This window comes from Phytophthora infestans, genomic scaffold (genome assembly GCF_000142945.1).
Source record: "Phytophthora infestans T30-4 supercont1.13 genomic scaffold, whole genome shotgun sequence".
Classification (NCBI taxonomy): domain Eukaryota; phylum Oomycota; class Peronosporomycetes; order Peronosporales; family Peronosporaceae; genus Phytophthora; species Phytophthora infestans.
This window is the reverse complement of record NW_003303746.1, coordinates 945323-962455: the sequence shown is the minus strand read 5'-3', so window position 1 is coordinate 962455 and position 17133 is coordinate 945323. Positions and strand designations below refer to the sequence as shown.

Here is a 17133-nt window from a genome sequence, read left to right as displayed (position 1 = left end):
CAAACGACAACGCGTAGATTTCACACTGTGATCGTATTTGTCGTTTAGCAACTAACATCCTCACTACTGCTAGCTCTATCTGTGCTTCTAGAATTCTCTACTCTCGAACATTCTCGAGCCTGCAAACACACCTGTTTGTACTGTTCGCAGTGTCTCTCTCGCGTGCCGATCGCAGCTAGTTGCCTCACGTGGATTTGCTAGTAGCAACTTCAACACTCCCCCCTCAACTCGCTGCGTATACACCGCTCTTCGTCACCAGGTCGAGAAATGTCTTCTTCGGTAGGGCCTTCGTTAAGTAGTCAGCTAGCAGCGTCTTGGTCGGTACGTACTGCAAGTCAATGTTGCCGCTCTCAAGATGATCACGCACAAAATGCAGCTTGATATCGACATGTTTAGCTCGCGCTTGATACCCAGCGTTTTTAGCGATCGCCATCGCGCTCTGATTGTCCTCGCAAATTGTAGTCGGATTTGTTTGCTGGTGTCCCATCTCCTTCAAAAGGCTTCTCGCCCACAGCACCTCTTGTGCACACATCGCCATCGCCATATATTCTGCCTCCGCGGAGCTAAGTGCCACAGTGCGCTGCATCTTCGACTTGAAAATGACGGGGCCTCCTGCCATACAGACTAGTACACCACTAGAAGACTTGCGAGTGTCCACGCTGCTGCCCCAGTCAGCGTCGCTCCACGCGGTAAGCTTCACTACTCCACTGTTGTCGCCACGGTACTGAATGGCGTAGTCGATAGTAGCCTTCAAATAGCGAACTACTCTAATCGCTGCGTTCCAATGCACTTCTCTCGGCTCCTCACAAAATCGACTCAAATGTGCCACTGCAAACGAAATGTCCGGTCGCGTCCCCATCGCGATGTATAACAGTGATCCGATCAATGATCGATACGGCCGGCGCTCCATCCGCTCTTGCTCTTCGTCAGATGCCGGTGTCTTCAACTTCGTCATCACTTGGCTCTTGTCACAGGGATTCAGCACACCGTGCGCGTCCTTCTGGTTAAACCTTTTGATCAGCCGCAAGATAAACGGTTTATGCGATAGCGCTAGGCGCTTCTCCGCCATGTTGTACTGTACCTCCATGCCAATCACGAATCGCGCCGCACCCAAATCTTTCATCTTGAAGTGGGATGCTAGAGACTGCTTCACGACCGCGATTTCAGCTTTTGAGCGAGCTCCGATCAACAAGTCGTCTACGTACAGCGTCACGTACACAAAATTGCTGCCGCTCTGTTTCACAAAAATGCACGGGTCGGCTTTGCACTGCTTAAACCCAAGGTCCTTGAACGCGTTCCGAATGGTCTTGTACCAAACTGCGGATGCCTGTCGAAGGCCATACAAACTCCGTTGCAGCAGACACGCTTCGCCCGGTTGGTGCGGCACGCCCTCGGGCACACGCATGTAAATCACCTCTTTCAAAATGCCGTACAAGAATGCAGTGTCAGCGTCGCACTGTTCAATCATGTAACCTAGCTGGCAACACAGCGCCATGAACATCCTGATCGACGCCATGTTTGCTACGGGAGAATACGTCTCATCAAAGTCGATACCGAAAGTTTGGCTAAAACCTTGGGCGACTAATCTGGCCTTGAACCGAACAATTTCTCCCTTTTCGTTCCGCTTCAACACAAATACCCATTTGCACCCGACAAGCTTCGTGTCCGCTGGTGCTCGCACAATCTCCCAAACTCCATGTTCACCAAGTGAGTACAGCTCACGCGTAAACCACTCGTCCTTGGCGTCCGACGCCAACGCTTCACGATACGAATTCGGTACCTCCTCCGACAAATTGGCCTGCTCCATTAGTTGTAGGCGTGGTCGCTTTGGCTCCGGTTCACTCATCCAGTTTTCGTTGCGCTGCCGAACGACTAGTTGGTGAACTCCGTGATAATCATGTGCAGTCACTGGTGCGCTTCTAGTTGGTTCACGTACGACTAATCGGTCTTCAGGAGGGGCAGTTAAAACTCGGTGCTGCTCTCCAGGTCGTCGCTTTCGGTCAACGGGGGTTCTGAAAACAATTGTATCGCTTAGCTCACATTCGTACCCGAGTCGCTGCTGCTCCTGGATCGGTGGTGGTGGCACACGGTACGTACCCCGTTACACGCGCAGCTCATGAGTATCTGCATCGACAGTACTTGGATATTGTTGAGCAAGCCATGTCCTCATAATCTTTACTGTTGACTGGTAGGTTCGTTTGGTGCTCGCATTAGCTCGCTTCGACTGCAGTGACTGCGCCACAGCGGCGCTATCACTTGGGGCCGGGCTGGTTCTCTTTTGGCCTCGCCGCATACTTGCTGTAAAAGCTTTTTTGAAAGGTCGCCCTTGCTACGTGATCGAAGCATCACAATCGCAGTAAATGAGTTCGTGCCTTACTAAAAATGAAGTCAATTAGAGCTGGGTTGAAGACCAACTATAATATCCTATTATCACGATGGTGTGCCTAGATTTACCTAAAATGTCACAGATTTTCAGATTGTAAGATAAACATCCAATTGCTGAACCCTTTGTCGATGTTTCACCCACCCACTCCCAAAATAAAAGCTGGTTTCTATACAAAGGTCGGCAAGCCTTTTACAATTGGACGCTGGAAATGATAGGCATGTTATTGCGATACATGTATTGCTGAGCCCTTTGCATTAGTGTAGTTTTAGTTTATTGATATTGAAGCTGCGAGACACTGTATTTCGTGTGTTTAATCTTTTTTTGTTGCCCTGCAGGAGATAAAATATCGCTAATATCATATAGCGATGATAAAAAATTCCCGTTAATTTTTGCTCGCACTAGCTTGCAGTAAGACGATCACGTAAATAGATCACTTTCCGGGTGTTGAAGTTTGTAGGTAAATGTGTAGCTAGCGTCTTGGTACAGTCCGGTATCGGTCGTTTGCGTACGCAATGGGTAGCGCACGCAAACGACCGATACCGGACTATACCGACCCGTTCAACATGGTATTAATAGCAGGAGGATGGGTCATCTACTACCAGAGCCATAATTGTCAAGCAAGGATAGCAGGTTATACGTTCAGCCCTTCCGTAGACCCCTCTTCGTGGATTTTGCTCACGAAGTACACCTGGCCATCAGGCACGCTGTTTAGTCCGGGCCATTTAGTGTAGAATGATTCTACAAGAGCGTGAGCACTACTATTAGAAAATACTGGCACACGTTTTCCGTCATGAGTGGGTAGACATCTGATTCCGTCGATGTATCACATTTTATTGTCGAGTGCAATTGATTACATTAAATTACTAATTTAATTACAAACTTTAATGTGAGTCCCCATTGTTATTAATACCGTGTTTGGCCGAAAAAAGTGAATTTAATAAAAACAAGAACTGCTTTTTGCGGCGCTCCTGCACTGTTCCATTCTGTCATGGCGAAGACACTGTCGTGACGTGCCGTGTTATCTACACGACTTAAACGCTACGTGCAGCCATGCTTCATAAATGACTTTAAATGCGTCCGGGATCTTATTTTGGGAGTTCTTGTTGCCAGACGCTGATTTAGGAAACCACCAATGGTGCGGCAATTTTTTTTAAATATATAAAAACCGTCTTCATTTTATTTTGAGATTAAGCAAATGCACACTTTGCGTCAACCCTTGACTATCTCTTCTGGAATAACGTTCCGACGTTGGAAATGAAAGCAAATTACTTAAAGAATTGCTGGATATAACCTGACGCACTGCACCTACCCTTTGCATAAGTTATGCTTAGTTTATCCATATCCAAGTGTTGTGAGCAGGGGTTATTAATAATGGTAACTCCAAAATCGGTGAAGTTAATTTAGTGATAATATCACCTGGTGAACCAGTTAATAAAACAAAATATTACCTAGTATTTTCTTCTAAGATAAAAATGATATGTTTAAAATGCTTCAGTATCAGCTAATACAATATTTTATTTTTTTTAGATTGCGTAATCGATTGTAACACATACAGTCGTGCACCTCGTATTCGGCGGGGTGGACCATATAGAGTCTACGAGCTGCGAATATTTAAAGAGGAACACATGGAATCCAAATGTACTACTTTGTATTACCTTAATTAAGTACAAATCTCAAATTCATCATCAACACAATACCAGTGAGCATTCGGGACGTCTTCGTAGTCCCTCTTGCGCTTTAGAATGCCTTGGAGGGTGGAGCGCTTTACGTGGGTTTGAAACTCTTGTGTGGCCCACTGAGTGAGCTGAGACAGTGTCCATGATGGCTCTGTGGCTGCCTTCCTGCACAATGTTTGCTTATTGGCGAGATTCAACGTAGAATAGGCGGACGGGCGACGTGCCATGGCGTTTTGCGACAAAATTTATAATGAGCTGCTGTATGGTGAAGTGATTGAGCTGATACATCGTGGCGGAAGTGCGGCGTTTCATCCCTCCTCGAAGAGGGGAATACCATTGAGGTTATTTGGTCCAAAGGAGATGGGCAACTCATTTGCGCAATGCATGTGGCGCAATCATTAGATTGTGCAGGTTATTAAGCCATACCGGGGCCGAAAACGAGGTGCACGACTGTAAGTCATACAGAAGTCCCGCGAAAGGGGGTCGTCTGATTAATTTTCATAGGGAATTCTCAGCTCTTCTGTGATTTGTCTAAAGTACCCTCATCTATGTGATCCGATATAACGGGTATATGAAGTATTAGCTACGCGTATTCAGGGGGACTTCTGTACATGTATGTCGTTAACGATGAAGTTTTACTAATCAGCAGTGAGGGATGGACAATTGTGAGAGTGACGGCAAGGTTGGTGTGGTTTGTTGGCACTGCTAAGCGCATTAATCTAGCATCACAGGTTAAAGGTTATAAGACGCACGATGCGGACGAGGCTATCGGCAGAGAACAAGAATAGATACCTTTATTTCGCTCTATCGGCTTCAAACAACTGAAACTGTTTGCAGCTTCCAACTCGATTGGCTTTGTCTGTGTCACAGTGAAATGTTAAGCAAATACTCGTCAGTTTTAAAGCCTGCGATCACTACTGGTGTTTTAGAACCTGGCCGAAAGAGTTCTTACTCAGTAGAGTTATCAACGTACTTCAGTGATAAAAAAAACATAAAAAACATCTAGCATCTTCTATTCAAATTTCTCAGTTAATTTAAAAAAATTGTGCTAACTTAAAAAAACTAAATTAATATTGCTATTTGATACCGAAATAGTACTACGACTCTAAAAACTAAATGATACCTGTTTTTTAGTAGCCATCAGCCCCTGGTTATGAGACACTGGATTTCGTGTGTTTAATCTTTTTTTGTTGCCCTGCAGGAGAAAATATGATATCATAAAGCGATGATATTAATAAATACTACAGTAGTAATTCCCGCCGTGAATGGGCAATACAGTAAGACGACCTCGTAAAGAGGTGTCACATCGTTATAAAAGGATTCAGTATATCGAAAAAATCAGAGAAACCACTTAGTCCAGTTAAACGGTAAGGCTACATGTGAGCAGTACGTCAAGCGCTCACTTTGAAAACGCTGAGCCAACGGTCGTATCGGTTACCAATCGCGATAGCTTGTTTTTCAGTCATCCCAGCCTTTCCCATCGCCTTAAAAACGCCTTCGACAGCGTCAACCCCTGTCTTTTTCATCGCTCTCCACTCGTTGAATTTTAGAAATAATTCCCGGTCGCTTGTTCCCGAGATCTTAAAAAGATTGGTCATCTTGATTTTTTCAGCCTTCTTCGCTTGTGTTGCTGCAGATCTTGCGGCCGCTGCCGCCTTCAGAGCCTTTAGGCCAGGTATGTTCTTCTTCGCGTTTTTCAAAAATGACAAGTTTATCGATCGAGCTTCCTCAACTTGCTTCTCGTTGCTCTCGGTACTGTCGGTGAGAGATCTCAAAAGCTGTTTCTTGTCGCTGTCACCATTTCCGACCACTGCGGGCGAAAACTTTACTCCAGAGTGCTTCCTTTCCGAGACAATTGTGTGAGTACCATCCTTGGCCTCGCAGCTAATAATCTCAAGCAAGATAAAAGCAGCAACAGTTAGCACAAGGTTGAACAACCCCATGGCAGTGAGAGTGGTGGCAATCCGGGTTCGATATGGATCTTGTTAGCCCCTGAAAGATGGAGATATCTCGATTGCGGTCGGCAAATAAAGTTGTGGAATGGAAGGTTTGCGGCAGGGCACAGCGAAGAATCGCATCAAAAATTTCATGGCGTTGAGAGAGCAGATCCACCAGAGAATCGTGTCATTTCAATATGGAATGATTACTGTAGGAGCTACAGTAATCATTCCATATTGTGTTGAAACAGTAACAATCAGGGGTTAATGGTAACTCCAAAATCGGTGAAGTTAATATTGTGAAAATATCACCTGTAGACCAGTTAATATAAAAAATATCACCTAATATTGTCTTCTGAGATAATGTGATATTATTAAATATCATCTTAATATTAGCTAATACGATATTATATTTTTCACCGATTGCGTAATCGGTCTACTAAACCAATCAAATGCCGTTAACGCTCGACTAGCTGAAGTATTACTAATCAACGGTGAGGGAGGGGACAATTGTTAGAGTGACGGCAAGGTTGGCGTCGTGTGTTGGCACTGCTGAGCGCATTAATCTAGCGCCACAGGCAGCAGGTTTATTAGACGCACGATGTGGACGAGGAGATCGGTAGAGAACAAGAACAAATGTCTTGATTTCGCTCTATCAACGTCAAACAGCTGCAAGCGTTTGCACTTTTCCATCTCGACTGTGTAAAGTGACACGACTAGAGCAAATACCTCATCGTCTTAAAGACTACCTTTTCTAGAGCCTGATCGAAAAAGTTATTTGGCTCCGCTCGGTTCACGTGGCAAGAAACGTACTTAATTGGGAAAAGAATATAAAATATTATGTAGTATCTAATATTTTTCAGTTCTTCGAGTTAATATTAAAATATTATATTAATTTATGCAAAAATAAGTTACTATTAATAGTTTATTTCGAAAAAGTACTATTAATATCAAAAATATCATATGATTTTTGGTTACCATTAGACACTGGTAACAATACCCTAATGTCGCATGCGATATCGGTACTGACTACCACAACATTATGTTTGCAAGTTCACTATACCATAAATCTGCCGACATTGGCGACAAAAACATTATTGGCCGTCAAAAAGGGAAAATTGAATGTCTATGAATACTCCAAACCGCAACAGCGTTCTAAAACAGCTACTAACAGATTTAAAAAAACATGAACTTAGTTTACACAGCGTATTCTAATTAAAGTTGTGCAAATGCTATACTGCACAGCCTACTCCACGCAGTGTTGTGTATCGTGTTGCTGACTTCTCGTCTCTCGAGAGAATTGGCTGGGAGGTGACTCCTTCTTCAGTTGCGACCAACAATCAATTTCGGCATATTGTATTTTTCTCTCGCAGTTTTGCTTTTCTCGTACGTATGTTATCGCAACTGGCAGACAATACGGAGTGCAACTGCGAATCACACTAGCCGAGCGCCGCCGGTAGTTTAGGTTTTATTCTAGACGTTTGTCTTCCCACCGAAGCGAAGCGGAGGCAGGATAATTATTCCAAAAACTCTGAACCCCCCTGTGCCTAAATTGACTTCTTTAATTTCATAAATCTGGGTTTTTATTTAGACCAGTCGCTACAAAATGCTAAGTTCCCAGTAAGCCGTGCAATTATTTCTACAAAAGACTGAGCCCCTAGCATCATACAGTAAGAGGATGGAAATCCTCTTGGAAGATGCAGGTTCCCGAGTGGAGCAAGAAGACGTACGAATTACATGAACAACGATGAGAAGAAGCAGACGGCGGAGAGCGGAGACGATTTGAAGATTGACGGGTTGCCGAGGCTGACCCACGGATGTGAGGATCTTGCCCGCGCCCTTTCGAGTGAAGACAGAGGAAGACAGTGGTACGAAGCAGATGCCAGTATGCAGATGGACGATACTCAGGGGAGGCACGACGAAGTCGACGTGAACCTGGAGGTCAGCGTGAGGGAAGTAAATCAGTTCTAGAGTCACACTGAAGTGCGCAAGTGCTCCAGTGAACTAGGAAGAGATTAGCTGCGAAGTGCGCCAGCACCTAGTGGTCGAGCGGCTCCGCCGTGCCGGTGACGTACGCGAATAAAGAGATTGAAACCGAGTGTATTGCTTATTGCGTGTGTACTGAGCTAGTGGACGCGTCGGGTGTGAAGACGCGGGTATCTGAAGTCCCGTAAGGTCACACACTCGCGGTATCAGCAGCCCGCTCGTGGTAGCTGCAGCGGTCACGGACAAGAGCACAGGTCTCTAAAGAAAAGATCACACACTCGCGGTATCTGCAGCCCGCTCGTGATTGACTGTAGTTGCTGCGGAAAGAGCACAGGCCTAGGAGACCCTGACGCCCCACGCCTCTATTCGGTCGGCAAGATTTATCTCTGGAGCTGTGCATGTTTCGTGTCGTGTATATTTAGGGCTCTAGGGGTTTGTGTGATTGCAGGACGGAGTAGTGGTTGCTAAAAGTATACGCTGGTGGTCATACGGAGGAATGAGTTGCTTGAGAAGACAACAGCAACGAACAACAAGAGAGAAAGGAAGAAGAGAACGCTTACTTGGTGGTCATACAGGGGCCTTCTAACACGGTTGGCTCTTGAGAACATCGAGACCTTCACGAGGCTTGGCCCAGAGGCACGAACCTAGCTGGAAGCGGCGAGTGAGGGGAAAGCGATCCACGGAAGTCCACGGATTGGGCTACGGAATTAGATACAGCGGATCTGAAGCAGAGAGTGATTGAGCACAGACCCCTGAACGGATAGCAGGAGGCGGATAAGAAGAGGAAAACAGAAGGATTGAGTAATGGTGAGCACGAGATCATCACCGAGAAACAGTACGTCTATGGCAGGAACGCCTACGAGAAGACAAGCGACCACGCCAAAGCGTGCTAGACGTCCGAGAACCCGTATTCAACTAGCGGATGATGACGACAGTGTCCACGAGAATGACGAGATTGCAGTGAGCAGCGGAGTTGTAGTAGCGGCAATGAGACCCGCCCTAAGAGACCCTGCTGACGACAGCGACAGCGACAACCAAGCCCAAGACGTTAACCGAGCGGGAAAAAACGATGGAGGAAGAGCGCAGGCTAATCTACCCGCAAGAGGCAATCAACCAGGCGGCAGTGCTCCACCAGCTAGAGCGGCGGCACCAGCAGCGCCTAACCAACAGGGTGATGACTTGGAGACGATGAACTGGTGGGATCAACTGACAGCCCCACAGCAGAGAGCGATGATGAAGCGGTTCTTGATACAGCCACCACTTGCAGCACCTGCACAGCCGGTGATAGTCCAAGCACCTGCGACCCCCGCACCTCGAGCAAGGATGAAGACGCTGAACTTAACAGATTTCCATGGGAAACCGAGGGAATCAATTGAGGCATGGCTGGCGAAGATACCGCAGGAAGTTGAGCGGCAGGCAGGACTAGGCGGGAATACCTGGACGGCAGACGAACTGTACTTGGGTGTCAGTGCACATTTGCAAGGGGAGGCAGGCGACTGGCTGACGACGCTGACGGAAACTATGAGAGAGGAGGACAAGACGCTCAGCTACTTGGTTAAGAAGCTCCGCAAGAAGTACGGCAGCCGGGATAACTTGTTCAGGACACAGCAGAAACTGGTAGCGCGAGTGCAACAGCCAGGGGAACGACTTGGTGATTTCGCCGGTCGACTGAGACAGATTGGCTTCGGCAAGAGAGTTCCTGAGGAGTCGTACGTGGAGGCGTTCATGAACGGCATTAACAACGAGATGGTAGGAATGCAGACAAGAGGCCACCATCCGCAGACGTTGGACGATGCTGTACAGCTGGCAGAGGATGCGAGCGGAGTATATGGCGAAGGAGTGAAAGTGACGGACTGGCGAGTGGCTCAAAAGCGGTACCGTGACGACGAAGCAATAGCGAGCAACGCGGATGAAGCTCCGGCAGCCAAACGGAAAGCTTCGGCTAAGGCGGTGATAGACCAGAGTGACTGGGCGAAACTGGGCCTGGGTGGACTGGCAGCGAGCGAAGAACAGCCCATGTTCGACGCTGAAGGCGGCGCTATTAATCGATGGGAGAAGTCAGCAGGGAGAAAACCCACTGTCTATTGCAGCTCTGCAAGCACTGATATTGACAGCCCGCAGTGGTCCTGAAGAAACGAAGCCAGCAGCAACGAAGCCAAAGGCACGAGTGTTCGAGATGAAAGCCGAATCACACGAGGCCACTAGAGAAGATGATTACCAGCTCCACTCGAAACGACCGGCAAACCCAAACTGGCAGGAACGAGGCGGACGCGGAAGTACTCGGGGAAGTGGACATTATGGACCGATGGACACGCCAGAGATCCAACAGCGAAAAGCGAGTACGAGATGTAGTTACTGTGGCAAGCCTGGACACTGGTGGCGAGAGTGCAGAACACGGCTGAAGGACTTGAACGGACAACAACCCGCACAGCGGCAACACCAGCAGCCCGCGCAAGTGACGACTAGCAGTAGTGGGAGAGGAGAAGCCCCAGGCAGCCACGACACCAGCAGCTCCAGCAACGACGTCAGCAGTAGTTCCGGGAAATGGCCAGCGACAGTAGAGATGGGGACTCTGCTGTTCGCGACCGAAGGACACCCCGACGCTGAACAAGAAGAAATGAGAAGCGGCCGTACACGAGCCAAGAGGAGGAACACCAAGCGCAAGCGACGGTGGACGGAGCGCCAAGACGACGGCTTCGAGATAGTTGGTTCAGTCCAGGGGAAGAGCGGAAGCCCGGAAGGCCTGACTGTGAGAGCGTGTGACACATTGGGTAGTTCAGTGCAGGGGAAGAGTGAGGCGGTTGGCGCGAGTGGAAGTGATGATGTGGTGGAGATCGACCGACAGGAGAGAGCGGGAGAGGCTGATGCAGCCGAGAAAGGAGGAGAGACCCCGGCGGTAACGAGTGAGCAAGCCGTTAGAGTTGAAGCAGTGGAAGAAGCGGACAAACCAGCGGATGCTGTGGCTGCGGATCCCAGAGAACAGGTGACGGCAGTCCCAGCGGCAGTTGAGCGCCAGACGGTGCCGATAAGTGCTGGACGGACGGCGTCGGCCAGACGGAGGAAAAGACGAGCTGAACATGAGGTTGCGGCAGGCAAAGGCATTCTGGTCGCAGAGCTAGCCATGAAGCGTGAAGCACGTGCGAAGGTACTAAGGACGCGAGTGCGACAGCTGATTAAAGATCTACGGATACCTGTTGACCTGGAACAGCCGAAACAGCGTCGAGGAGAAGCGCAGATCGCCACAGAGGCAGTAAAACGGGTGGAAGCAGCAAAGAAGAAGCAGGCCGGTAAGAACGCGTTCGTGGACAAGAACACCTCGGACGGCAAAACAGATGGGGATGCTCCACCGACGAGTACTGGCGAGTTCTCGACGAGTGGATGGCTGAAGGAAGTTGCGAGGTTTGAGGAAGAGGCACCTGATGAGCTGATTGAACCAGGGTCATTAGCAGAGATGCGAGCTGCCAGAAGGGAAGCGGTAAAGAAAGCCAAGCGTTTCCGGTTCGCGAGACGGCTTCGACGGCTTCAGCAGCGGAAGGAATTACTATCGGGAAGCGCCGAGCCAGTAAAGAAGAATTCGGTAGTGCGGAAGAAGCCTCGGCGTACGTACGAGTACAAGCAACATGGGTGCTACGGCGATGTGGAACTGAGAGATGACAGCAATGGCAACCAAGTGAGAGTCGCACCATTACGAGCAGTGGAAAGTGATGGATTGAACTGTTTTCCTACAGCATTGCTGGCACTGACACGGAAACACACGCAAGAGGTTCGGCTGGATAGCTGCGCCCAGTACAGTGTAGCCGGCGAAGAACTGAAGAAGTATGGCAGATGCATCATGCGGAACGCACCAGTGGACATCGTGGAAGGATTTGGCGGAGGCATCTGCCGAGTCCTGGAAGTTTGGCGATTTGTGGGCACTACACCGCTCCAGCAAAGAATACAAGTCGACGCACTTCTAGTGGAGGAACAGGGAGATGAACTCCTCGTCGATGAAGATTGGATGGTGCGGCACCAGATCAAGATGGACTTCGGCAAGCGAGAGCTGAAATAAATTAGCAACACTGGGGAGAAGGTGATTTGGCCGTTTACGTGCCATGGAGTTACGAGCTTGCAGCCTAGGAAGGTGATGGTGCGTCTGGCGAAAACACGGAGATTAGCGAATAGCACCAGCAATGTGGTTCACATGCGAGTGGATACGGATGATGGCACCGAAGGGATCTTCGTACCGAAGCCGACTCATAGAAGACATATGTTGCTCGCACCCACCGTTGACACTGAGAAGAATGGGATGGTACGAATCTCAGTGATGAATGTGGAAGGTCGGCGTGAAAAGCTGCCGGCGAGAGAAGCTCTGGGCACGTGGATACCCGTGACGGAGGATATGCAGCTATTGGAGCTGAACGGGGAACTAGAGCGGGAGCGCGTAGCCAAGTGGGTGAAGACACTGCGGAAGAAAGATGCTGAGCCCCTCAAGGATGAAGACAAGTTGGACATTGGCGAGATGGAGCCGAAGGACAAGGACTTGGTGATTGCTCTGTTGAGGCAGTACTCGGAGATAGTGGTGAAGAAGCAGGGATGCCCACCATTGGCGACAATAGGCGTGGAGCGCCACATTAACACAGGAGATGCTGCCCCGATCATGATGCGGAGGCGCCGGCATGCGGTGGCCGAGAACGAGCTGATCGACAAGGAGGTGGACGAGATGCTGAATCAAGGTGTGATCGAGTATGGTGAAGGCGCCTGGGGATTCCCAGTGGTGATTGTCAAGAAGAAAGATGGCAGCGTCAGGTTCTGCATCGACTACAGGGCCTTGAACGCAGTGACCATCAAGGACGTGTACCCGCTACCGAGAGTGGACGAGACTTTGGAAGCCCTGCACGGAGCTCAGAGGTTCTCCAGCTTGGACTTACACGCAGGATATTGGCAGTTGGGGGTAGCTGAGAAGGCCAAACCGAAGACGGCGTTTACAACCAGGAGAGGACTCTTCCAATTCACACGGATGCCTTTTGGACTCTGTAACGCGCCCAGCACCTTCCAACGACTGATGGACTGTGTACTACGAGGACTCACGTGGATCTGTTGCTTGGTATACCTGGACGATGTGATCATCTTCACCAGCGGTTCAGTGGCACAGCACGTAGTGGAATTGGCGGTGGTACTAGAGAGATTGGCGGACGCTGGGCTGAGCTTGAAGGCGTCGAAGTGCTCATTCGCAACTACCCAAATGGAGTACTTAGGGCATGACCTAACACCGAAGGGGATACAGCCTACTGCGCGACTTATTAAAGCTATAGTAGACTTCCCGAAACCGACGGACGACGCCCAAGTGAGGAGGTTTGTAGCTCTGGCGGGTTACTACCGACGATTTGTACCTGAATTTGGCACCAAGATGGCGCCCTTGACCAGCTTATTGCGGAAGCAAGTCGAATGGAGATGGGGAGCAGAACAGGAGGAATCATTCGCCTGGCCCAAGGCATGGCTGAGTCAAAAACCAGTGCTGATATACCCTGATTATCGGCTTCCTTTCAAGCTGACTACGGACGCCTTGAAGCCGGGGTTGGGGGCAGTGTTATCCCAGGATGAAGGGCACGGAGATCAACCAGTGGCCTATGCATCTAAAGTGAACAATCCTACAGTGGCGAACTATAGTATTTCGGAGCTTGAATGTCTGGCAGTGGTTTGGGCAGTGAGACTTTTCCGACCTCACCTGTACGGAAGACATTTCACCATAGTGACAGATCACGTGGCATTGAAGTGGTTGATGGTGACCAAGGAGCCGGCTGGAAGATTACACAGATGGGCACTTACGCTGCAGGAATATGACTTTGATATTCAATATCGGCCTGGCCGCGAGAACCATGTAGCGGACGCGCTGTCTAGAGGACCTGTTGACCTGAGTGACGGGGCTGATAACAAGAGGAAGGACGCGGACGACCCCATGATCGGACGAGACGATGACGAAGAGGGCAAAACCACGGAGTTGGAGGCAGGCATCGGTGACGCTATTAGGCACCTCACGCGAACAGCGGCAGTGTAGCGAGTAGAAGCAGCCGAGCTGGGAACTGTCCAATTCACAGACGAAGACATCAAACGAGAACAGGGCAAGTCAGTGATGGTGAATACCCTGAAGGAGAGAGGAACTTACCGAGGACAGCGTGTGTTTGTCGACGACGATGGACTTGTACGGGTAGAGCTGAAGTCGGAAGGCAGTCGGATCATTCTGCCTACGACTTATTGGGCGCTAGCATTCAAAGAGGCTCACGACAGCATTTGGGCCGGGCATTTGAGGGGGCCACAGACGATGGAGAGATTGCAGCGGATGTACTGGTGGCCACAGATGCGGGAAGCCGTTCAGAGTTGGACTTCCGCGTGTCAAGACTGCGGGTCGAAGAAGGCTAGACCTAAAGCCGTGGTACCACCATTACGGAGCGTGAGAATCGGAGCAGTAGGAGATCGCTGGGCTGTTGACGTAGCGGGTCCATTGCCAGAAACAGGGGAAGGCAATCGATTCGTCATTGCGGACGTGGAATACACCACTGGATATGCGGTAGCAGTGGCAGTGAAGAATCACACGTCGAAGGCGATCGCTCGATTTCTGATGGAGAAGGTTGTCTTGGTGTTTGGGCCAATGCGTGAGGTCATGATGGACGGGGCAAGAGAATTTGGTAGCAAGGTGACAGCAGAGCTGTTGGACCTAATGCAAACGAAGCAGTCTACACCTGTACCGTACCGACCGAATTTGCTTGGACTCGTTGAACGATTCCACCGAACGTGAAAAGACATGATTAGCCTGTACGTGGACGAGCAACAGGATGACTGGGACGATTTCTTGCCAAGTGCGCTGTACGCCTACAACTCCTCGAGACACACAACACACGGTTATCAACCAAATGAGCTGATGATGGGAAGGAAGCTACGTACCCCAGCAGAGCTGCTGCGCAGAAGCAGATTGGAGTTTCCTCATAGCACCTTGGACGACTATCACGAAGTCCTGATGCAAGACCTGCAGAAAGCGCAATAATTAGCGGCAGTAGCACTGGAAAAAGAACAAGCGAGACAAGCCATGTGTTATAACCAACGCAACGTACGAAGAAAAAGCAACTTCCGGGTTGGACAACTTGTGTGGGTCTACCGCCCAGCGAAGGGCCCAGGGATCACCAAGTTTGGACACCGATGGCGAGGACCTGGGAAAATTGTGGAGGCAGCTGGTTATGATAACTACCTGGTGCAGATGCTGGAATCGGGACATGAGTTAGTGATCCACTGCTCTTTCCTGTTGAGCTATTATTACCCGACTCACCTGCTGGAGGAGATGACCGAAGACATGGCCCTAAACCTGAGAGATGAAGCTATCGCAGCAGCCGAGGAAGCTCCAGAAGAGGAAGGCAGCGCTGAGACGAGAATAAGACGGGAAGAGACACAGGCTGATGGAAGGCGACCAACAGATGTGAACCGAACACCAGTAGCGGCAATTGTGGATTCACCAGTTGAAGCCAGATACCCGTACGGAGCAGAACACAAGAGCGAGAGCGACGACGAACCAGAAGGTGTCAGCGGGCAGCAAGAACCTGATGGCGAGCCAGAACCCGCGACAGCAAACGGCAGATGGCAACGCGAGTATGAAGGACGACGAGTGGGGTACGAAGAACGAGACGGTAATATCGCCAGCAGAACCCGTTCCAAGATTCGACGAGCTCCCTATCGCGGAACAGAACGCAAGGACGTCGAAGGACGCGAGCAAGAAGTCTCCGGAAGCACTGGAACGAGCGAAACGAGAACAGTACCTGTGGGATCAGAAAGTCAAAGCGGCACTGGCTATGGCAGAGGAGGTAAAGGCAGCAAACAAACCGCGAGAGAACCGGAGAGTCAAGCGGTCAGCAGCGGACATGTACGACGACGAGAGCAGCACGAACTCGAGGAGCTTGAGCGAGAACTCCGACGGATCGCCCACGAAGAAGACGAAGAGCCGAGGATCTATGTCTTTGCCAATAGAGGTCGTCGAGGAGTTGATAGGCTCGTATCTATACACTCACGTCTCGCCAGGATTGGACCTACCGGCACCGTGGTGGAGCGTAGAAGGCGAAGGTACAGATGCCGTACGGGGCGTTACGTACTGGAATTCGAAGTGAAACGCCTGGGAGATCTCCATGACGGAGGAAGACCAGAGCGATTGTGGATCAACTTCAAAGACTTTGAGCATCTGTGGCGCGAAGGAAGACTTGGGAGTGAGCGGAATGACGATCGAGGAGGACGGAGAGATCGTGGCGCAGCAACAACACGTGACAGTAGCGGAACAGCGGCAACTGATTAGGTGGGACAAACAAATCACAATCTACGGCGAGAATCGAGGACGATTCGAGTGGAAAGGGGAAAGAGAGTAAGAGGATGGAAATCCTCTTGGAAGATGCAGGGTCCCGAGTGGAGCAAGAAGACGTACGAATTACATGAACAACGATGAGAAGAAGCAGATGGCGGAGAGCGGAGACGATTTGAAGATTGACGGGTTGCCGAGGCTGACCCACGGATGTGAGGATCTTGCCCGCGCCCTTTTGAGTGAAGACAGAGGAAGACAGTGGTACGAAGCAGATGCCAATATGCAGATGGACGATACTCAGGGGAGGCACGACGAAGTCGACGTGAACCTGGAGGTCAGCGTGAGGGAAGTGAATCAGTTCTAGATTCACACTGAAGTGCGCAAGTGCTCCAGTGAACTAGGAAGAGATTAGCTGCGAAGTGCGCTAGCACCTAGTGGTCGAGCGGCTCCGCCGTGCCGGCGACGTACGCAAATAAAGAGATTGAAACCGAGTGTATTGCTTATTGCGTGTGTACTGAGCTAGTGGACGCGTCGGGTGTGAAGACGCGGGTATCTGAAGTCCCGTAAGGTCACGCACTCGCGGTATCAGCAGCCCGCTCGTGGTAGCTGCAGCGGTCACGGACAAGAGCACAGGTCTCTAAAGAAGAGATCACACACTCGCGGTATCTGCAGCCCGCTCGTGATTGACTGTAGTTGCTGCGGAAAGAGCACAGGCCTAGGAGATCCTGACGCCCCACGCCTCTATTCGGTCGGCAAGATTTATCTCTGGAGCTGTGCATGTTTCGTGTCGTGTATATTTAGGGCTCTAGGGGTTTGTGTGATTGCAGGACGGAGTAG

At 50.0% G+C, this 17133-nt stretch overlaps 3 protein-coding genes across 3 annotated transcripts; 1 reads left to right on the top strand and 2 right to left on the bottom strand.

Annotated features, from left to right (window-relative positions):
• Nucleotides 1–5453: 5453 nt before the first annotated feature.
• Nucleotides 5454–6005, bottom strand: PITG_08322 (uncharacterized protein; the record flags this gene model as incomplete). Its single annotated transcript, XM_002903672.1, has 1 exon — nt 5454–6005. One exon carries the CDS (start codon nt 6003–6005, stop codon nt 5454–5456), a length of 552 nt encoding a protein of 183 aa, XP_002903718.1.
• A 4332-nt stretch (nt 6006–10337) lies between these two features.
• Nucleotides 10338–11108, bottom strand: PITG_22851 (uncharacterized protein; the record flags this gene model as incomplete). Its single annotated transcript, XM_002903671.1, has 1 exon — nt 10338–11108. One exon carries the CDS (start codon nt 11106–11108, stop codon nt 10338–10340), a length of 771 nt encoding a protein of 256 aa, XP_002903717.1.
• A 5201-nt stretch (nt 11109–16309) lies between these two features.
• On the top strand, nt 16310–16790 carry PITG_08320 (uncharacterized protein; the record flags this gene model as incomplete). Its single annotated transcript, XM_002903670.1, has 1 exon — nt 16310–16790. One exon carries the CDS (start codon nt 16427–16429, stop codon nt 16658–16660), a length of 234 nt encoding a protein of 77 aa, XP_002903716.1.
• Between the last annotated feature and the right edge of the window lie 343 nt (nt 16791–17133).